The sequence below is a fragment of the Phyllobates terribilis genome, unplaced genomic scaffold (assembly GCF_046119375.1).
Source record: "Phyllobates terribilis strain yellow unplaced genomic scaffold, ASM4611937v1 Scaffold_2__4_contigs__length_985480577, whole genome shotgun sequence".
NCBI lineage: Eukaryota > Metazoa > Chordata > Amphibia > Anura > Dendrobatidae > Phyllobates > Phyllobates terribilis.
In genome coordinates this window covers 88100382-88123414 of record NW_027362762.1, presented here as the reverse complement: position 1 = coordinate 88123414, position 23033 = coordinate 88100382, and the positions used below count along the sequence as shown (strand labels likewise).

The window sequence follows — 23033 nt, the reverse complement described above, 5'->3', positions numbered from 1 at the left end:
CCCCAAGTGATCAGCAAGTTACCCCCTATTTATAGGATAGGGGTAACTTGCGATTTTGTAGAAACCTATTTAATTTAGTAAGTTATCATGATACCTAAACTGTACATACAGCTCAGTAATGTGACTGCAGAGGCTCGACTTTCATGCAAACTAAATGTAGAAGAGCTGAGTTTGTCCGATGCAGCAGAGTAACATTTACCAATGCTGGAAAATCTCCTGCAAGATCGTTATCATGAAACGCAAACTATAAAGTTCAAAAAAGATTAATTATGACAAATTCATCTCTGCTACATCTGTATTTTCTTGTGAATTGTCATTTCCTTATACCGCATTGCTGCAATTGTAGAAGCTTCTTTGGTCTGATGCAAAGTGTGATACAACCAGATGTAGCAGAGCTGAGATTGACAAGTAGTAGTACAGGTTGTCATGTGTTACATCCTGCCAACGAGAATGATCACAATGCTCAAACTATACAATCTAAATGAATTCAATGGCATACTCAGCTCTGCTATATCTGCCTGCAGATCACACCTGTAAGGAGTCATTGTCATTCAGCGCTTTCATTCATTTCTTCATCATGTTTACGTGGTCAGATTCAAAGTTAAATAACAGATGTAGCAGAGCTGAGTTTCTAAATGTTTTGGTGTCATGTTTGCGATTTGTCACAACCCCTCCTGGTATTAAAATGTGGGAATTGTGTCTAAAGCGGCATTCCCGTCTCATAAAGTAATGGCATATGTCTAGATGTAGCAGAGCTGAATGTGTCATTTAACTTGTTGGGCTGTATAGTTTTAACATTTGTGAGTTTTGTGACAACTCTCGGAGTTAAAGGGATATTCTTATTTTATGAAATGATGGCATATTATTAGGATATGTCGTCACTTTATGAGTGGTAGGGGTCTGACCACAAGGATCTCTGCAGTTTAGTACCTAGAAGGGACGTAGTGCTAAATCTGTGCTGTGGCCCCTCATTCTCAAGATCAGTGGGGGTCCCAGAAGTTAAACTTGGAACAGAAAATGATGGCATATCCTAGCAATACACTGTCACTATAAAAGATATAAATACCTCTTTAAATTTGATATTCAGATCTGCTATATCTAGTGATATCTCATGACTTTATGCGATAACAATATCTCTATAAATGGCAAATTCAGCTCTGCGGCATCTAGCGATACACCAGTGCCAATGGCTGCAGGCCATGCTGCCGCTATGAGGCCCATGAGCAAGGGGGCAAAATGCTAAATGGTACCCCTTCCCACGGACCATATTTGGATTTTCGCTATGGATCTCCCCTGCGGGTTTAGCTATAACAGGTGCAGGGGTTGCATTCACCACTAGGCCCTGGAGCCAAGGGGGGACATAAGATCATTTTGGCCCATATAAAAACACCATTACTACTACAGATCTGCGATAATTGAGGGCCCCATTGGAGATATTACATTTGGTCCCACAATCTGCAAGTTATGCCACTGGGGCCCCCTGATACGTACGCACCCAAGTGGCACGCTCACTGCCTTGGGGTCAAATTTGACACAGAAATTTCCTTTATTCCCTATATCCAATCACTCGCTCATGTCACCTGCATCTTAAAAACATCTCCAGTATCCGACCGTTTCTCAAACAAACTCTTACTGTCGCTCTTATTCATTCTCGTCTGGACTACTGCAACTCCCTGTTGATCGGTCTCCCTCTTACTAAACTCTCCCCTCTCCAATCCGTCCTGAATGTAGCAGCCAGGATTGTATTTCTGTCCAGTCACTTCACCGATGCCTCCACCTTGTGCCAGTCATTGCACTGATTAACCATCCGCTATAGAATACAATACAAACTTATCTCTCTCACCCACAAAGCTCTCAAAAGTTCTGCACACCCCTACATCTCCTCCCTCATCTCTGTCTAACACTCTGTCATCCTCACCGCTCCACTAATGATCTAAGACTAACATCTTCAATAATCTGAACCTCTCACTTCCGTCTCCAATACAGTTTTCTGGAATGCATTACCCTGGACAATCCAATTACTACCTAGCCCCCACATTATTAAGCAAACTTTAAAAACACAGCTCTTTAGACAGGCCTATCACCTCACTTCACTAACCTAACTCTTCCCTGTTCCCTCTTTCTAAATTTTCCTCTGAATATGTTCCCTTCTATTGCTCAGTCTCCACATCCTCCATGCACCTAATAGCACTTAGTAACTGTACTTAGATACTGGCTGATGACCGGATCATGCAGCTTTATTTAAAGCCCCCTATTTATTAGAATGATGGCCGGACAATATACGACAAGCACTTTTTACCCATTGTGTCCATCCTATTTCCTTATAGATTGTAGCTTGTGAGCAGCGGGACCCTCACTCCTCCTGTAACTGGTAAACTGTCTGTTACTCAGTAATGTCTCATTGTCTGTACACGTCTCTGCTTAATTGTAAAGTGCTGCAGAATATGTTGGCGCTATAGAAATAAAGCTATTATTAATAAAATACGCCATGTATGAGATGCGAATAAATGGCAAGTTTATTTTCATCCAGAAGTAATTTGATTCTTGTTTCTTCGGCATCTGGAAAGCCGCAGACCTAGAGGGGCTCCCCGAGTTCTGGTAAAGTGTGTCATGCTGGTGACAGGGGCAGGAGCACGTGACGATGACTGGAGCGCTGGAGAAATGCAGCAGCCTGGGAAGGAAGAGAGAGAAAAATTAAGAGCGAGGGAAGAGCATCAGCGTTCAAAACACAGAGGGAAAGAGAAGCGGCGAGAGCCACACACAGCACGGAGCTGCGCTGCCTGCACAAAAGGAGAGGGGGACAAAAGGGAAGCACGGGGGGTGGTGAGAGGCAGATACGCACACGGACTACATCTGTATATAACCCACAGGCTGGACCAGGACCACAGCATGCCCTCCACTCCTAGCCTGACATAGCGCAGCGTCTCATGGTGTGTTCCCAAGCCTCAGCATGTCCAGGAGGAAGATCTCATCGGAATCCTTCAGCTCGCTGGGATCTGACTACACCGAGACCAGCCCGGAGGAAGAGCCAGAATGCCCCCTAGCTCGGATGTGCTGGAATGGGAGCAAAAGCCCCACCGGCTCTCAGGATCAGCACCCACAACCGGTCCCTGGCCCCCGGAGAGCCACCAGGAGGAGACGGGTGAACCTGGACTCCTTGGGAGAGAGCATCAGGAAACTGACTTCTCCCACGGTAAATGTGAGGGACTGGGGGGGAAGGGGTGCAGAGGTGATTGCTGGCACCTGGCACTGCCGGTGGTGGCAGGAGAGGATTAATGAAGGAGATTCCTTCACACAGACTGCTCCTCCAATGAATGGCAGGCACTTAGCGCCGATGAGTGACACTTGGCCAGCCTGTCATTAGACATATGCTGATCATTAGTGCCAGTCACACATTGTGGGCAAAGATGTAACCCGTGCTGGCATTCTCCATCTATACAGCGATACATCCATGTAGTAACACCGGCTCCATACTACATGTCTATATGGAGTGCAGGGTATTGTGCCGCCTTGTACCCGCTACATGTACGAGTGCGGCCATATGTGCACTTATAGGATCAGGGTTGCTGTATGGATTCTTCATTGCCATAGTAACCCTAGCCAATATATAAGATGCAGTGCCAGAAATAGACTCTGCTGTGTTGCTATGGTATATAGTATATATATTATATAAGGAATGTAATGCCCGGACCCGATGGCAGGGGGGACGCCGCGCTCCACTATTACCGGGGGGCTATTTCTGCCCAGCATATGGCTGTGGATCTTAAGGAGCAGGCAATCTGTGGGTGTGTAGGATGCAAACAAGGGATGGCATGATAGAGAAGGAGAAGGACCGCCACTCACATCCCCCCTTTTGTCTTCACAGAGGATGAAAATGAGAGATAAAGGGAGGATAATGTAGGGAAAGAGCCTGGCTCATTATAGAGAGAGCGCCACGTTGTCATCTGCAGCCTATATTTAATGTCACCCTCGCCCAACTCTACATGCTAATTAATGGCAATTAATGGCACAGTGACCTACAAAAACATCGGGTGGGCAGAGAGAGACCTCAAAATTCCCGCCTTGATACATACTTAATTAACCCATAAATGCAATTAAAATTAACTCGGATGGTAAAAACTAGAATTACTCATTGTGTAGTCCTAAATAAAACATTCTGGGTCCAAAGCTTCTTCATCCAGCTGTGGCAAAACTACAACTCCCAGCATTGCAGAAGTTGTAGTTTCTCAACAGATGGAGGAGACCTGTAGGTTGCAGATGTTTAACCCTAATTTAAGAACCAACCTCCATTGGTCTGCATTGGACTGTCATGATAGAAACTGGTAAACCAATAGATTGATGTCAGGTGGAGGTCAGAACTTATTGATATATGTACTGTATATATAAACTGTATATTAAAGGGGTTGTAACCTCCTTTAATTAGCAGGAGTAGAGAGCTTTTATAACGAGTGTCTCTTTTTTTTGAGGACCTCGCATATCCCTGTGCTAAACAGACCAGCTTTTGATTTCAATAATCAGCACAATGTAATTCAACTTTTCTCCTGAGGGGGTGCTGCAAGGAAATCGAACACTTGCTTCCATATTACTTTGCAGGTGGCAGCTGTTTGCTGGGGGTCTCAATGACTTATTTTTGGGCCAAAACATTATCTTTCACAGTGGACAAACCCATTTAATTGTTTCTCAGTTGCAATATTTAATAAAGTGATTTTCTTATAGCAGCCATATTGGAGATTCCAAATACTGTTGTAATTATCTAGGAACCAGTGTGATCACTGGACGTGTGTGTGAGTAATTCATAGAATCCCAATCTCAGGAAGTCAGTGTGACCAAAATGGTGCACTTATTTTTTTTTATTATTGTGTTTATGTGGGTTATGGAGGATTTATTAATCGCTTGTATAGGAAATTTTCAGGCTATATACACAGAATTTTACCATGAAGGTTGATATAGCACACACACATATATATATATATATATATATATATATATATATATATATATATATATATATATATATCTACATATATACAGTACAGACCAAAAGTTTGGACACACCTTCTCATTTAAAGATTTTTCTGTATGTTCCTGAGTATGAAAATTGTACATTCACACTGAAGGCATCAAAACTATGAATTAACACATGTGTAATTATATACTTAACAAAAAAGTGTGAAACAACTGAAAATATGTCTTATATTCTAGTTTCTTCAAAGTAGCCACCTTTTGCTTTGATGACTGCTTTGCACACTCTTGATGAGCTTCAAGAGGTAGTCACCGGAAATGGTTTTCACTTCACAGGTGTGCCCTGTCAGGTTTAATAAGTGGGATTTCTTGCCTTATAAATGGGGTTGGGACCATCAGTTGTGTTGTTCAGAAGTCTGGTGGATACACAGCTGATAGTCCTACTGAATAGACTGTTAGAATTTGTATTATGGCAAGAAAAAAGCAGCTAAGTAAAGAAAAACGAGTGGCCATCATTACTTTAAGAAATGAAGGTCAGTCAGTGCGAAAAATTGGGAAAACTTTGAAAGTGTCCCCAAGTGCAGTTGCAAAAACCATCAAGCGCTACAAAGAAACTGGCTCACATGAGGACCGCCCCAGGAAAGGAAGACCAAGAGTCACCTCTGCTTCTGAGGATGAGTTTATCTGAGTCACCAGCCTCAGAAATCGCAGGTTAACAGCAGCTCAGATTAGAGACCAGGTCAATGCCCCACAGAGTTCTATCAGCAGACACATCTCTACAACAACTGTTGAGAGGAGACTTTGTGCAGCAGTCCTTCATGGTAAAATAGCTGCTAGGAAACCACTGCTAAGGACAGGCAACAAGCAGAAGAGACTTGTTTGGGCTAAAGAACACAAGGAATGGACATTAGACCAGTGGAAATCTGTGCTTTGGTCTGATGAGTCCAAATTTGAGATCTTTGGTTCCAACCACCATGTCTTTGTGCGACGCAGAAAAGGTGAACGGATGGACTCTACATGCCTGGTTCCCACCGTGAAGCATGGAGGAGGAGGTGTGATGGTGTGGGGGTGCTTTGCTGGTGACACTGTTCGGGATTTATTCAAAATTGAAGGCATACTGAACCAGCATGGCTACCACAGCATCTTGCAGCGGCATGCTATTCCATCCTGTTTGCGTTTAGTTGGACCATCATTTATTTTTCAACAGGACAATGACCCCAAACACACCTCCAGGCTGTGTAAGGGCTATTTGACCAAGAAAGAGAGAGATGGGGTTCTACGCCAAAAAGAAAAAAGGGCCAACAAGTGCTAAGCATCTCTGGGAACTCCTTCAAGATTGTTGGAAGACCATTTCCGGTGACTACCTCTTGAAGCTCATCAAGAGAATGCCAAGAGTGTGCAAAGCAGTCATCAAAGCAATAGGTAGCTACTTTGAAGAACCTAGAATATAAGACATATTTTCAGTTGTTTCACACTTTTTTGTTAAGTATATAATTCCACATGTGTTAATTCATAGTTTTGATGCCTTCAGTGTGAATGTACAATTTTCATAGTCATGAAAATACAGAAAAATCTTTAAATGAGAGGGTGCGTCCAAACTTTTGGTCTGTACTGTATATAGATATATATAGGGTGGTCCAAAAGTAGGTGGACAGAAAGTGTAATAAGGTTATGAAGGGGGAGATTTATCAAACACTAAATTGCAGCCGCCTGTCTGGATCATCCTCCAATAAACCATGAATTAGACGTGGACGATAAGCTTTCCACCCAATAGATTTCAGGATTCGCATGATAGAAGCTCGTGAAATTCCCAATTCCAAAGAGGCTCTTCTGTGGACTTTTTTGGACTCTGAACAAATGTTTCAGCAACAAGTTATTATCTTCTGTACAGACTGTTTTGGGTCGAACAGTTTTTGGAGCATTAAGGATTGAGCCAGTGGCATTGAATTTGTCACGAATGCGGTAAATGGTTGGTCTCTTTGGGGCTTGAGTACCAAATGTTTCAGCATTTTGAGATTTCCAAGAATCTGTTAAAATCCATTTTCTTTGATCTGTATTTAAATGATTTGCCATTATGTGTTATCTGAATTATCTGAAAAGAAAACAGATTTGGGGGAGATCTATCTGTGAAAACTAGATCTGTGAAACAGGCTCAGTTGCCTTTAGCAACCAATCAGATTCCACCTTTCATTTTCCAAAGAGTCTGTGAGGAATGAAAAGTGGAATCTGATTGGTTGCTAAGGGCAACTGAGCCAGTTTCACTTTACACCATGTTTGATAAATCTCCCCCTTCATAACCTTATTACACTTTCCGTCCACCTACTTTTGGACCACCCACCCTGTATATATACAGTATATATACACACATATGTATATCTTGTCCACATAGTAAGTTTAATAGTATAGTATTATAATAGTAAATTTAGACCCCGATGCACAAACTCAGGCTTCTAATATCAGTAATTTGGGGCAAATCTCTTTACTTAAGCTTCATTCCCACAACAGCAAGCTGATCCCTAAGCAAAGGACAGGGGATAACTTGCTGATTCTTGGGGTCCAACTGCTGGGATTCTCAGTGAAGCTTGAAGGGATCCTATCAGTAGTTTTTTTTCTACCTAATCTGAGAGCAGCATAATGTAGGGACAGAGACCCTGATTCCAGCGATGTGTCACTGGGCTGCTTGGTGTAGTCTTGATAAATTCACTGTTTTATCAGCAGCAGAGGACTTACATGCTGCCAGGTAGTCCTCCATATTCATTAGCTCTTTATAACCCCACCCCCCCACCACTCATTGGCAGCTTTCTGCCTATGCACAGTGTCCACAGAGAGCAGCCAATCAGTGGTGTGGGCGGGGTTATACAGAGCTCAGCATTCAGAGAACTAGTAGATCTGCAGCAGATAAAACAGGGATTTTATCAATACTGCAGCAAGCAGCTTAGTAAGTGACATATTGCTGGAATCAGGGTCTCTGCCCCTATATAATACTGTTCACAAATGGGGTAGCAAAAACCTGGTGACAGATTCCCTTTTAATGGAGCACAGTTGTACAAGCTCAACCTCCGCTCTATTCTTTGTCTATAGGACTTCTAAAAATAGCGGATCATTGCACTCGGTAGTCCCATGGACAATGAATGGTCAGGAGGGCATCTCCACTTAAAACATAGCCCCCAATTAAATGAATCAGTTTTCCCCTGTGTTCTGATGTCTGTTTGAACAGTTGCAAAATTGTTGTGTAAATTGTAGTTGCACAAATATTTTGTGAATTTTGGTATTTTTTCGCAAGTCCTGGCCAGCTCAGACAATTTTTTTAAGTTAATCTGCAGTACCAGGCACAGGCTGTGCACAAGGTGGTGCTAATTTAAGCAAAAAAAAAAAAGCAGACTTTCTGCTTTCTAATCTCAAACAGCCCTAGTAGGTGTAGACCGACCCTTTCTAGTGGATCCTGGAAGCTCAGTACTGATTTCTTCTTATATTATGTGCAAATTGCCTCATCAGAGAGAAAGAGGAGAGGAACTCTAGTGCCACCTGTTGGAAGCAGCAAGGCTTTTTAACCCCTTGCAGTAATATGGCACATACTTATGTCCTATTGCGGCTCCCTGACTTTAATGCAGGCTGACATATTTCCCGGCAGATGATGGCTGTGATATTCAGGCATCATCTGTCGTTATCCACCCACAGCTATTAACCTGTTAAATGTCACTGTCAATTGCTGACAGTGGCATTTACAACGCAAAAGCAGGGGGTCACGCTTTTCTATCAGCCCATCCGCACACCTATGACATGATCGCAAGGTGCTGAAGGGTTGCCTCGATGGCCCAGGGTCTGCTGAAGACCCCCATGCTTGTCATGATGGTCCTCCCTGGAACGCCAGCTTCTGGTTTGTCTTCGTGGGACACTATGATTTGTGTTTTGGGCTTCGTTCAAATCACCGATTAAAAAAAAAAAATTAAAACTTAAAATAAAAAAAATACCCATATTTGGCATAATTACACCCGTAAAAGTCTGATCTGTCAAAATATGAAATTAATTCATCTGTAAACTTCATAATAAAAAAAAACCCAAAACGCTAGAATTGTTTTTTGGTTTTTTAGCCGCCGCAACACCACAATAAAATGCAATGAGAGATGATCAAAACATCATATGTACCCCAAAATGGTATCAATAAAAAAAGTCGACTCAGGGTGCAATAAACTAGCCCTCACACAGCCCCATCAACCAAACACTGGACACGTTACGGATCTTGGAATAAGGTGACACAAGGGATTTTTTTTTTCATATTTCCCTTTTTTTTTAAAAAAAAAAAAACAGACCTATACATGTTTGCTATCCTCGTGATTGTACTTACCTGGAGAATTATATTGGCAGGTATTTTTTTACTGTATAATGATCACTTTAAAAAAGGAGAGGTGTCTTTTAAATTATAGATTTAAGCTCTAATAAAATAAATTTGTGCAATTTTAGTTTTTTCCTTTTCAAATATTAAAAAAAAATTCTGCCTATTTTGCTATCTTAATTACAATTTTTTTATTTGTCATAGACTGGATTAACACAGCCGCATTATATGGTCCATGCTCGTACAGCAATGCCCGCCCCGACCGCAGATCTTCTGATATACTGTATCTATGAGGCAGGTGGCTCAGGTGCAGAGATCCGAGGGTTCGCAGGCATTGCAGTATGAGCCCGGGCCATATATTACGGATATGTGATGGCACATATGTCTTATTATTGACTTTGTATTATACTCCCTTATCCCTAGTATTATCTTATACACTTACATTCAATCCTGCTATGACATTTCCCCACTAGAGATGTGAATTCACTTTTATTGTTAGAAGGAAACCCTAACAATAAGCTGATAACTGGTTTTCCTCCTGCTGATAAGACCCCCAGCGATCAGCTATAATTAATCAATCCCTCTGCAGCGCCTCCGCAGGGAAGATGGAGCATTACATTCTTCCTAATGAGATGACTGGGCTGTGTATAATGGTGGGTTCTACAGAGAGGGAGACGCTGTTTGGCTAATAAATAAGGGTCATGAGCTGAAGACGACCCCCTCTATTACAGTAACTCCCCAATTATATGACCACTCGTCCTCCACATGCCGAGGTTCATTTCTTCTACTTGCACTCAGAGAATCATTTCCTAACAATGGCAATGTTTTCATTTTTTCTGAAATTTTGTTTCCAATGGAAACCATCTTTCCTTTAATGTAATGCAGTTTTACACTATTCAGTGTCACACTCATCTTATAATTACCCCCCTCCAGATAATGAACATGTGTTCAATCCACCCACCAGTAAGAGCGATTTCTAATAAAGCCCGGCTCTGTTACTGCTTCCCATTACTCAGCCGTGACATTGTAGGAAGAAAAAAATCTATATACTTAGTGGCATCTATCTTTATAATATGTATGCAGTGTACAGATATGGCGACATAGTCTATAATCTGCAGATGTAGCAGAGTTGAATGTGTTATTTACTGCTTCCATTCTGATACCTTCCGACTTAGGGATAACACATCACACTATATTGAGAGTATTAATTGAAGGGGATGTCCGCTAGGATGTAAAATCAGAATTAAAGGGGTTGTCTCAACTTCTTAAATGGGTAAAATTCCAAAGTTTTTGGGCTTGTACAGACGAGCGTATATTAATTCATCCGAGAAAATCGGGCTGAAGATGTAAATCACACTCTGATCAGAGTGGGATCCGATTTTCTCAACTGTGGAGAAGATGGAGAAAAAGATTTCTCCATCTTCCTCATTGTCTCAATTCGTGAAAATCGTACTGCACTCAGATGTCACATGAGTGCAATACGGTGTTTCCCACGCACTCATTGACTTGTATGGCCGAATGCAATCTGAATATTGGATCAAACTTGGACAAAAGTTGGACAGGTGCATGGCCCTATAGAATAACATTGGTCCGAGTGCGATCCTATGTTTCATTGGATCGCACTCAAATCGAAAATACAGTCACCTGCATGAGCCCTTTGGAAAAAATCAACTTTGCAATTTACCCATGATTAAAAATCCTTTCCGTTTTTAAGAACGGAAGAAGTTTTAATTCTATAGCTTTCTGCTTGTTGCCTATGTTACCAGCCACCTCTACAATCTATTGATAAAGCCCAGTCTCTTAGACAAGGAGCACGAATGTGAGCTCTAAACCTTAGAGATTGAATGTGTTGCTCTGAAGCTGAATCACTGGCCCCGGAAAGCTTCAGAGCCCTGGGGCTCCGCTCATGGTGGAGAGACAAAGCTGCCTCTTCTTGTAGCATTGCAGAGCGCACGGTTTGGATCAGCGGCTCAGCCATGTCGTCAGTACAGAATGTCCAAAGTGTCAGTCATCAGGAGCACTCCGCCCCAGGCAAGCAGGAAGCCTGGAGGTAGAGGAGCTGGGTGCTCAAGAAGAAAGATGAGATAATCCTTTAAGGGGTATTATAGTTCCAGTAAATAAAGATTATCCATTGTGTAATAAACATTTTACAATTTTCTGATATATTTTCTGTATCAGTTTCTCCAGGTAGTCATGACCTCTCATTCATTAAGGCCATAGAATGTTTACTTCCAGTGCATAATAACCCATCCTGGTCGTATGATGGATGCACAGGTGCGCGGCTCGGCTCATTACAAGCTCTAACTGCACTGTAACGAGCCGTGCAGCTGTGTGTCCATCACGTAATCAGGACAGATTATCATCCACTTGGAGTAAACAACTGAGATGAACGGACACACAGTGATTCTCAGTACCTGGGACATCATTGATCCGTGTTCCCAGTGGGGCACAGTTTGTAATGCAGAGTCGTTTTCCATCTCCAGAGTCACTGGGTAAGTCTCTCCTGTGGAGTGTACACTCTTTTGGTCAATGGAGTTATCTCTCTCCTCTAGAGTGTAAGCCCTTATGGTCAACAGGGTCCTCTCTCTCTCCTGTAGAGTGTAAGCTCTTATGGTCAGCAGGGTCCTCTCTCACCTGTAGAGTGTAAGCTGTTATGGTCAGCAAGGTCCTCTCTCTCTCCTGTAGAGTGTAAGGTCTTATGGTCAGCAGGGTCCTCTCTCTCCTGTAGAGTGTAAGCTATTATGGTCAGCAGGGTCCTCTCTCTCCTGTAGAGTGTAAGGTCTTATGGTCAGCAGGGTCCTCTCTCTCCTGTAGAGTGTAAGCTTTTATGGTCAGTGGGGTCCTCTCCTGTAGAGTGTAAGCTTTTATGGTTAGTGGGGTCCTCTCTCTCTCCTATAGGGTGTAATCTCTTATGGTCAGTGGGGTCCTCTCTCTCCTGTAGAGTGTAAGCTTTTATGGTTAGTGGGGTCCTCTCTCTCTCCTATAGAGTGTAAGCTCCTATGATCAGCAGGGTCCTCTTTCTTCTGTAGAGTGTAAGCTCTTATGGTCAGCGAGACCCTCTCTCCTCTACATAGTAACATAGGTTGAATAAAGACCTAGATCCATCAAGTTCAACCTTCCTCCCCCAATTGTACTCCCTGTACTAACACTACACTAACTTACTAACTAACTGGGACTAAGCCTCACAAATGTTTTATTATCATCATCATTTTTATTGTTGCTGCACTATTACAGTTAAAAATGTACCTGTTTTTAATTACATTTTTTTAATTAATTTTATATTTTGTATTACTCTCGTGATTCTAATAATGGTATTACTAAAATCCCTATGTCTAAATCTGTTGATCCAGAAGAAGGCAAAAACCCCAGGACATCTTCAGCCAATTTGTTTCACGGGGGAAAAATTCCTTCTTGATCCCGAGAAAAGGCGATCAGTCCTAGAACCCAGGATCAAACCTAATTATAATACTAGTTATGTAATTACTATTACCGTATTAAACGTACTACTACAGTCATACCATTTTTGTCTAATTTAACTGTAACCCACAATGTTATGTGTATCGAGGAAATCATCCAGCCCTTGTATAAAAGCTGTTATAGTGTCGGCCATCACTCCCTCTTGTGGTCGGCATTCCACAGTCTGACTGCTCTGACTGTAAAGAACCCTTTCCTGTTTAGCTGCCGGAATCACCTTTCTTCCACCCGTAATGACTGCCCCCTGGTCCTTAGTGTGGTCTTTGGAAGCAATAAGTTATGTGCTCTCCTTTGTACTGACCCCACATATATTTATATATGTAAATGAGATCCCCTCTGAGGCCTCGTTTTTCTAAGCTAAACAAGCTCAACTTTTCCACCTCTCGTCATAGGAGAGGCCTCCATCCCTTGTAATAATCTAGTTGCCCACGTTTGAACTGACTCTAAATTCTGAATATCCTTTTTAAAATGTGGAGCCCAAAACTGGATCCCATATTCCAGATGTGGCCTCACCTGTGATTCATAAAAGGGCAACAGTACATTGGGAACGCGGGATTTTATTTCTCTTTTTATACATCCTAAAATCTTGTTTGCTTTTGCGGCTGCTGCTTGACATTGAGTGCTGCTGCTCAGATTACTTGTAACCAGAATACCCAAGTCCTTCTCCTGTTCTGTAGTCCCGAGTATACTCCCATTTAATGTATATGTAGCAATAGGTTTACTCCGTCCTAGGTGCATTACTCTACATTTATCTTCATTATACCTCATCTGCCAAGTGTTTGCCCATTCAGTCATCTTATCCAGATCGTTCTGCAATATCGTAATGTCCAGATCAGATTTTAATATCCTACATAGTTTGGTATCGTCAGCAAAGACTGACACTTTACTCTCAATCCCATCCCCAAGGTCAATAATAAAGAGGTTAAAAAGAATCGGTCCTAGCACAGATCCCTGCGGTCCCCACTGCTCCAAGCACAGATCCCTGCGGCCCCCACTGCTGACTATGACCCATCTAGAGAATGTACCATTTATGACGACTCTCTGTTTCCTATCATTTAGCCAATTCCTTACCCATCTACGTATAGTTCCCCCAAGTCCTTGCTCCTGTAGCTTCAGTATAAGGCTGCTATGTGGTACATGCAAAGTCCAGATAATTCACATCAGCCGCATTACCAACATCCAGATTTGCACTTATCTCCTCATAGAACCCCAACATGTTGGTTAGACCCGACCTATCTTTCATGAATCCGTGCTGATTATCATTTATTATATTATTCTCTGTGATATATTTCTGCAGGTCATCTCTTATGATGTCCTCAAAAAATTTTGCACACTACTGATGTCAGACTTACCGGACGGTAGTTATCTGGATCCACCTTCTTACCTTTCTTAAATATCGGTACCACGTCAGCTATCCTCCAATCCTGTGGCACTACCCCTATTACAAGAGAGTCTAAGAAAATGAGATTCAGAGGTCTGTCAATTGCTAAGCTCAATTTCCTCAGTATACCTTTGGATGAATACCATCTGGGCCAGGGGATTTGTCAATGTTTAATTTGCTCAGACGCAGGAATACTTCTTTTTGTGGTGAACTTTGATTTTTAGCCTTTTGAAAGATCCCTGGAACAGACGGTTTGTTGGTGAACATGGATGAAAAATGCCTGTTTAATATCTCAGCCTTTTGTGATTATCGTCTTTTAAGGGGCCAATACCATCTGTTTTTTTTCTTTTTGGCATTGATGTATTTAGAAACAATTTTGGGATTTATTTTAATGTCGCTGGCGATTTGTTGCTCTGTAGATAACTTTGCTAGCTTCATTTCTTATTTACATTTCTTATTTAGGTCTTTATACTCCTGCAATGCAATTTCTGTATTCGGTAGAGTGTAAGCTCTTATGGTTAGCGGGGTTATCTCTTTTCTGTAGATTGTAAGCTCTTATGGTCAGTGGGGTCCTCTCTCTCCTGTAGAGTGTAAGCTCTTATGGTCAGCGGGGTCCTCTCTCTCCTGTAGAGTGTAAGCTTTTATGAACAGTGGGGTCCTCTCTGTCTCCTGTTGAGTGTAAATGTAGCACCCTGAGGATTCGGCTGCTACAGGGGTATTGCACCTCAACCCAGAGGTGTGATATTCCACTCCCGGGTAAGGATGGAGTGTGGATCTGAGCTCGGTAGGCTGCATGCACTACACACATCCCATTTCCGGGGAACAGGCCGACGGTACTCCCACTTAGAAATGTGCAGGTACGACCGAGTCTGTTCCTGGCTGGAGTGGGAGGGGGGTGGTACATCCCAAGTAGTGTAGGGGCAGATAGGGGGAGCAGCCTGGGTAAAGATAGGAGCTCATTGGGTGCTGGTCACCTGAGCTCACACATAGAGGGTGTATATAAAGTGGGCACCAACTAAGAACAGGGTCAGATGCAGAGAACAAGACAGCTGCAGAGGAGCAGACAGCAAGACAGCTGCAGAGGAGCAGACAGCAAGCAGAGAGGAAGTCAGCCTGCAGCAAGAGAGAGACCCTGAGTGAGAGAGGAGCAGAGAAGGAGTACCCAGAGGGGAAAACAGAGAGGACCCAAGAACCCAAATTAAAGCACTGGGTGAGGAGTCGGCACAGGGTACCGGATCCCAAGCTGGTGGGGGCAGAAAACACACCCCAGCCAGAGACCGGAGACCGTGGGCAGCGTTTGTCACGGTCACCCATCACATCCACCCCGAAGGCACACCACATGAAGGGTCAGGGAACCCAAGGCCAAGGGTGTCCCAACAGAAGGCCCGAGGGAGCTGGACCTAGGTGGATCACTGGTGGGGACGGCCAGAGAACGGGACAGAAGGAGAGCTCAGGGCCACGCTCCGGACTTGTTTGGGGGTTGGCTGGATCCAGGACCTGGTGGACGCAGCACGGCTCGGGTGGTCACTAGCAGCTGGAGTGACCAGTACAACATCTGCAGTAAGTAAACACCCTTAACTGCACAACCCGACTCTGTCTTCATTGCCGTCTGCACTGCACCACCACAACCCCCATCCTCTGCACCTGTCCCCCCTGAGGCTATACCCCACCCGTTGGGGGTTATACCATCAAAAGCTGCACCTACACCATCAGCCTCAGCGGACCCTGCTGCAGCGGCGGCCATAGTGACCGCAATACAACGGGTGGCGTAGTCGACATTAAGAACTTAATAACATCTGTAGGACTGCCACATACAACTGAGTTTGACACCCTGGGCACGGACCGGGTCACAGCCACTCGGAAGACTACAACTCCCATCTGATCCGGCTCCGGGTATTCCCTTAAAGAATATGGCCCAGGGGGCGCGTCAACTTTGGCGTAGTCGGCAGGATTACGTGCCCGCAACACCCGGGTACTGCGTGCCTGAAGAAAAGTGCAAGTTTACCTCAGAAAGAAGTCTCCCGCCGGTTCCGGAGGGTCCACGCCATCGGACTCCATCACCAGTCGTTTCCCGCCGATTGTCCGCCATTTCCAACTTGTTCCCGCCATCTGCAGAGTTTCCCGCCACTGGGCGACGCTTCCCGCCAAAACCGCAGATTTCCCGCCTTGGAAGAGCAGCGGACGCCATTATGGGCGTGCTAAAGGAGGGCAAGAGGCCACCTCCCATCGTGGGCCAGGACAGAAAATGGCGCCAAAAGTGGAAACCGCCCCCACCAACAGAGACTGTGATGCTGGAGGTGTCTGTCAGCGTGAAAGAACTACCCCTGGAGCTGACAGTCACCGAGTTGCCCCGGGACCGCCCTCGAAGTGGGAGGAGACGAAAGAAAAGAACGAAAATGGGTGCCGCCTGGAGCAGTCTGGAGCGAGCGCACCCGGAGACAAGAAGTCTGGAGAGGAGTAGCAAAGAAGCTCACCCGGAGATGTCCAGAGAGCAGAGCAGCACCGGCCCGCTGGCCAGGAGCCTGCTGGAAGAAGAGCAGAGCAGCACCGACCCGTTGGTCAGGAGCCTGCTGGACACCACGACCCCACTAGGCCTAGTGGAGGTCCTTGCACAGCTCCCCCGAGACCGGGAGTGTGCGCAGACTGCCCTGGAGGGCCTCGCACGGAGGATGGCCCGGGTACAGCGCGAGATATTGGCGGAATGGAGCCGGGAGATGGCCCAGCAAGCTGAAACCAAGACGCAAGCTGAAACCAAGACCCGGAGCACGCCAGCCGAGATGAGGAAGGAGACCGCCTCTGAGGATGGCGCGGGAGGACCCAAGGCCGGAGACGGCGCCGAGGAGGGAGCCGAACGCATGGAGGCAGGTAAAGGGGACGCCTATACCCCAAGCCGTGACACCGCTTACCTGCCCCAGCTCCCCGTCGCAGAGCCCGAAAGTCCCCCTGCTGTGCCCGAAAACGCCATGTCACCGACGCAGACTAGGCCCCAACCGGAAGCCGCCGCCGCGACCCCTGTGACGTCACACGCCTCGACCCCGAGCGTGACCAAGCAGGAAGTACCACCAGCCTGGTCGCAAGGCCTAGTACCCCCGGGCGCCGCAATACCAACAGCGCCCCCTACCTCCGCGGAGCCTCCGGCCTGGCCGCAAGGCCAGGTAGCCCAGGGCGCCGCCGTATTAACGGTGCCCTTCACCTTCCAGGTGCCCCAGGCCTGGCCGCAAGGCCTGGGCAACCCGGGCGCCACCACCACCGCGCCCGCACCCGTAAAACCAAGGGTGCCGCGTCTGGGAGAGGACTTGTTTGCCCAGCACACGTGGCCGGACGGGCAGCCTTTCGTCTGGCCCCAGAAGTATTATGAACTGGAGCACCAGAGGAAGGTTGGGGCCATGTGTGCACCCCTGATTCCGGCTCCGAAGCCCGTAATAAGGATCTCGCCCCCGCTAGCGGAAGCACAGTTTGAGTGGGACCCCACCGGAGAAGATCTAATGGGGTTCACTCAGGAAACTAGGGCAGCTGCAGCAGAGCGTGCGGAGTGCTGCCGCCAACAGCTCGAGGAGTTTGCGAGGGAGCGGAGAGAGAGGCGGGTCCGGGAACAACAGGCCCAAATAAGGAGCGCCGAGCAAAAGAGCCGGACCAGGAGGGACCCCCGTGCAGCGCACAGTCCCCGTACCACTGGGACTGTAATCAAGTTTAACCAGCAGCACGGGTGGGGCTTCATCAGAGACAACAACACCCTCGGTGACGTCTTTGTCACGCGCAGAGATGTGGAGTCCCATCTGCCGGAGGGGCACAGAGGTCGTGACCTCTACATCGGAGATGAGGTCACCTTTACCCGGCACAAGTGTGCCAAGGGACCTTATGCCCTCCACGTACACCGCCTGACGGAGGAGGAGGAGCAAGAGGACCCGTACGGGTCTGAAGTAACAACCAGCTGTAAGCAAAGAGCAGGAGGAAGACGCCGTTGAGTGCGGCAGAGCAAGTGATGTAAATAGTTACCCGACCGGGTACCAAAGAAACTGTTGATACATATATATATAGTCCCCGTTGGGACCAGCAAGTGTGAACTGTTTACCCGTTAACCCCTTAATCCCACAGGCTGAGGACTGTGAGCAGCCATTCCCTTCCCTCTACCTGGCCGAGGACTGAGAGCGGCCAACATCCCCTGTAAATAGTTGCGCGTCCTAAAGCGCCCCCTACCGGTTTTATAGGAAAACCAGTTTTTCTAAGAGACTGTCGCACTTTGCCCGGACACACGTTGCACAGTGTCCGGAGGAGGAACCTGAAACAAGAAACGACTACGAGAATGTTTATATGAAAAGTTTTATATATATAATGTTTTATATGTTTTATTATGTTTATATGAAAAAAAAAAATTTTTGTATGTTTTGGTGTTTTGTCTTTACAGCCCGAGGACGTGCTGTGATTTACCAGGGGGGAATGTAGCACCCTGAGGATTCGGCTGCTACAGGGGTATTGCACCTCAACCCAGAGGTGTGATATTCCACTCCCGGGTAAGGATGGAGTGTGGATCTGAGCTCGGTAGGCTGCATGCACTACACACATCCCATTTCCGGGGAACAGGCCGACGGTACTCCCACTTAGAAATGTGCAGGTACGACCGAGTCTGTTCCTGGCTGGAGTGGGAGGGGGGTGGTACATCCCAAGTAGTGTAGGGGCAGATAGGGGGAGCAGCCTGGGTAAAGATAGGAGCTCATTGGGTGCTGGTCACCTGAGCTCACACATAGAGGGTGTATATAAAGTGGGCACCAACTAAGAACAGGGTCAGATGCAGAGAACAAGACAGCTGCAGAGGAGCAGACAGCAAGACAGCTGCAGAGGAGCAGACAGCAAGCAGAGAGGAAGTCAGCCTGCAGCAAGAGAGAGACCCTGAGTGAGAGAGGAGCAGAGAAGGAGTACCCAGAGGGGAAAACAGAGAGGACCCAAGAACCCAAATTAAAGCACTGGGTGAGGAGTCGGCACAGGGTACCGGATCCCAAGCTGGTGGGGGCAGAAAACACACCCCAGCCAGAGACCGGAGACCGTGGGCAGCGTTTGTCACGGTCACCCATCACATCCACCCCGAAGGCACACCACATGAAGGGTCAGGGAACCCAAGGCCAAGGGTGTCCCAACAGAAGGCCCGAGGGAGCTGGACCTAGGTGGATCACTGGTGGGGACGGCCAGAGAACGGGACAGAAGGAGAGCTCAGGGCCACGCTCCGGACTTGTTTGGGGGTTGGCTGGATCCAGGACCTGGTGGACGCAGCACGGCTCGGGTGGTCACTAGCAGCTGGAGTGACCAGTACAACATCTGCAGTAAGTAAACACCCTTAACTGCACAACCCGACTCTGTCTTCATTGCCGTCTGCACTGCACCACCACAACCCCCATCCTCTGCACCTGTCCCCCCTGAGGCTATACCCCACCCGTTGGGGGTTATACCATCAAAAGCTGCACCTACACCATCAGCCTCAGCGGACCCTGCTGCAGCGGCGGCCATAGTGACCGCAATACAACGGGTGGCGTAGTCGACATTAAGAACTTAATAACATCTGTAGGACTGCCACATACAACTGAGTTTGACACCCTGGGCACGGACCGGGTCACAGCCACTCGGAAGACTACAACTCCCATCTGATCCGGCTCCGGGTATTCCCTTAAAGAATATGGCCCAGGGGGCGCGTCATAAGCTCTTATGGGCAGTGAGGTCCTCGCTCTTCTGTAGAGTGTAAGCTCTTATGGGCAGCAAGGTCCTCACTCTCTCCTGTAGATTGTAAGCTCTTATTATCAGTGGGGTCCTCTCTGTCTCCTGTTGAGTGTAAGCTCTTATGGTCAACGGGGTCCTCTCTCTCTCTCTCTCTCTCTCTCTCTCCCTTTCCCCATATGTATTTCCCGAGCAATTACAAGCTTTCCAGTATTCATATTTGCACAAATTTATTCGATACAAATCAAATTTATGGGGAAAATTTGTCCAAGATGATGAATTCAAATTTAAAAACATCATCTGCTTATCTCTAGTAAACGGTGAAGGTCCTTAGTTCCTTAGTGAATAACAGCAAGTAGAGATCTTGAAAATTCAATATCTTTTAAAGTATTTAAATAACATTTCTTTGCTGAAACCATTATTCCCCTCAGTTAATTTATAGAACTTTGTATTTAATTTTCTCCTGACAATAAATGACAATATACACTGACCTGCTAATAAAAGAGAGTTTAATGCAACTTGTAGGCAAAAACTATAGGCTTGAGCGACGTCCAAGAAAGGAAAGAATTTTTTGCTAGTCGCCTTCCTCCTACTTAAAGGGGTTCTCAAGGCTTTTTTATGCATATAAGTTCACCTGGAGTCTGACTCCTTTCAGCTGTTATTAGATCCGGAGGTGGACGGGGGTAAATGGCGAACGGAGCAGGAAAGCACAGCATCGTTCACTGGGTTGTGCCACTCGGCTTTGCTGCCGGGGCTGAAAACAGCTGAAAGTAGGGGAAAGCAGGTGTTAATACTGGACAAACCCTTTTAATATAATAAGCCTGGACAACCCCTTAATTAAGTTTACTGCAGCTTGTCTAAACCCTATGTACTCACTGCAGTGCTGCCTATAAGTGAGGGACGTAGGTATGAATCTGAAATAAGGAGATGCGATAAAACTGCATTGTAGTTTACTACATAATTGAGTGATAAAGGATATGCGCACATTTGAAACAATTTTGTTATTGCTTCAAAATGTCCAAAAGCAGCTTTGCAAAAAGTCTTGATTAAAAATCTACTACCGTTTTGTGTCCTCAGCTCCTACCTACACCTATGTGTCTCTATGGTTACAGTCTACAAACGCATCCGGTGTACTTTGGTAAAAAAAAAGCAAAGCTGGAAGGGAATAGCACATGACTGCAGATAGGGATTGTTTGTAGACTGTAACTAGGGAGAAATATTTGTTTGTTTAGCAGCTCATACATCCAATTAGAAATGTATAGTTCTTCTGATTAGCTATGTCTCTAAACCTCTGTGCAGGGTATTGCAGTAGCTTAGATATCCATGGTTATGACCACTGACAGCTAACTAACTGTCACTATATGAGTGGTCAGAAGAAGTATACTACATTTCTAATTGGAGGTATTTGTTAATATTATTATTATTACACCTATTATATATTAGGATAGGATCTTGCAGATGGGAATACCCCTTTAAGACTGAAAATGATGGCAGAATACATCATATCTCTTAAAGAATGGCATACATTCAGTTTACTCTAAAATGGAGCATTAGATGTGTCTACTTTTTACTTGAGCTCAAAATATTCTGAGAAATACAATATGTTATTCTATATTAAAGGGGTAGTTCAAAACATTTATTTAATCTTAAATGTCTGCCTATTTAATTGCATAATCTAATCTCTTTTCTAATATGCTTTAATTAAAGCAAGTACTCGGTACTCGCCCGATCATCTCATTACTCGAGATGTTCAGAGCTCACTGAGTACTTGCGAGATGCTCGGGCAGATGCTGGGTCCCCTCCCTGCATGTTTGGCACTCTTTAGTGCGCCAATCAACATGCAGGGATTGCCTGCCACTCATTGTAATGTCGCAGCCATGGTGGTTGTGGCATTACAGTGATTGGCTGGCCGCACAGCTTCATCAGGTCTATATCAGACCTGGCGCCGCTGTGCTCGCCAGTCTACTCCGCAATCAGGCAGTGTAGGGAGAGGTGCTGCTGAGCTAAGGAGAGCTTTGCTTGTGTATTAGGTAGTGTAGGGCGAAAATACTGCGCCATTTGCTTGTTGGCACTGCAGAATACAGCCAGGTCCTTTCAATATTACAGCGCTAAAAATCCAGCTATTTAGAACAGTGGTTTGTCTGTCACACGGATCACATATAATTGCACTGAAAATACTGCCATTTTTGGCCTCCATTCAAATTTTTTTTCACTGTGTCAGCAAAGTTTTTGACACTGGTTTGCTGTTCAAAATAGTTACCTAGAGGCCAGGTATTTAAAACTGTGGTTTCTCCATCACACGGATTACATATAACTTCACTCCAAATTCAGCCATTTGTAGTGAGCGTGGAAGATATTGTCCTCCATTTAAAATGGGCAAGGCGCCTGGCAAGGGACTGGGATCTGGACGTGATGGTAATGGTACATGCAGAGGCCGAGGCCAAGGCCGTGGGCAAGTAGAAATTGTGCCACAACAAACAACCACATCTTTTTGCCTGACCTTCCTGTCCCAATTCCTAGGGGACCGCAGCATATCATTATTGAATCCAGAGCAGTGTCAAAAGGTTGTTGGTTGGATAGCGGATAATGCTTCCAGTCACTTAGCCACCACCACCACCCTTTCTTCCACACGGTCAAGTCTCAGTAGCCGTGAGTCTGGACTGCATATTCCTCATCCTGATCCTCCTTCCTCCCACCATGCTGAGTGCCCGGAGACAAATGATCCCACGCTTGGACACTCTGAAGAGCTGTTCACTTTTCCATTTATAGTTTCGGGCCTCTCGCCCGGTCCACTTGAAGCGGGGCAAGAGGAGATCGCATGCAGCGATGCCCAAATATTTGAGCAGCCATGGTCACACGAAGGCAAAGGTGGGAAAGTGTCACAAGAGGTGGACGATGATGAGACACAATTGCCAAAAAGTCAGGAGGAGGACCAGGCAGCGGAAGTGGAAGACAAGGTGGTGGATGATATAGTAACTGACCCAACCTGGCAGGAGGACATGCAGAGCTAGGACAGCAGCACACAGGGGGGGGGGGGGCAGGGCACCCCAACAGGCAGGAAGAAGCAGTGTGGTGGCCACAGACAGAAGGCAGGCAACCGTTCCCTGTAACACCAACACAAAGGAAGTTGCCAGTACAACTGTTAGGTCTTCTCGAGTCTGGTAGTTTTTTAAAGACTCT

At 45.7% G+C, this 23033-nt stretch overlaps 1 protein-coding gene across 1 annotated transcript in view; it reads left to right on the top strand.

The window, feature by feature from the left end:
• The first annotated feature begins 2583 nt into the window (after window positions 1-2583).
• The window catches only part of GUCY1A2 (guanylate cyclase 1 soluble subunit alpha 2), a 398286-nt gene continuing 377836 nt past the window's right edge, over window positions 2584-23033 (top strand). Inside the window, exon 1 of the mRNA XM_073662188.1 lies at window positions 2584-3193. Coding sequence (XP_073518289.1) covers window positions 2951-3193 — 243 coding nt within the window. The 5' untranslated portion in view covers window positions 2584-2950. The remainder of the gene's footprint in view (window positions 3194-23033) is intronic.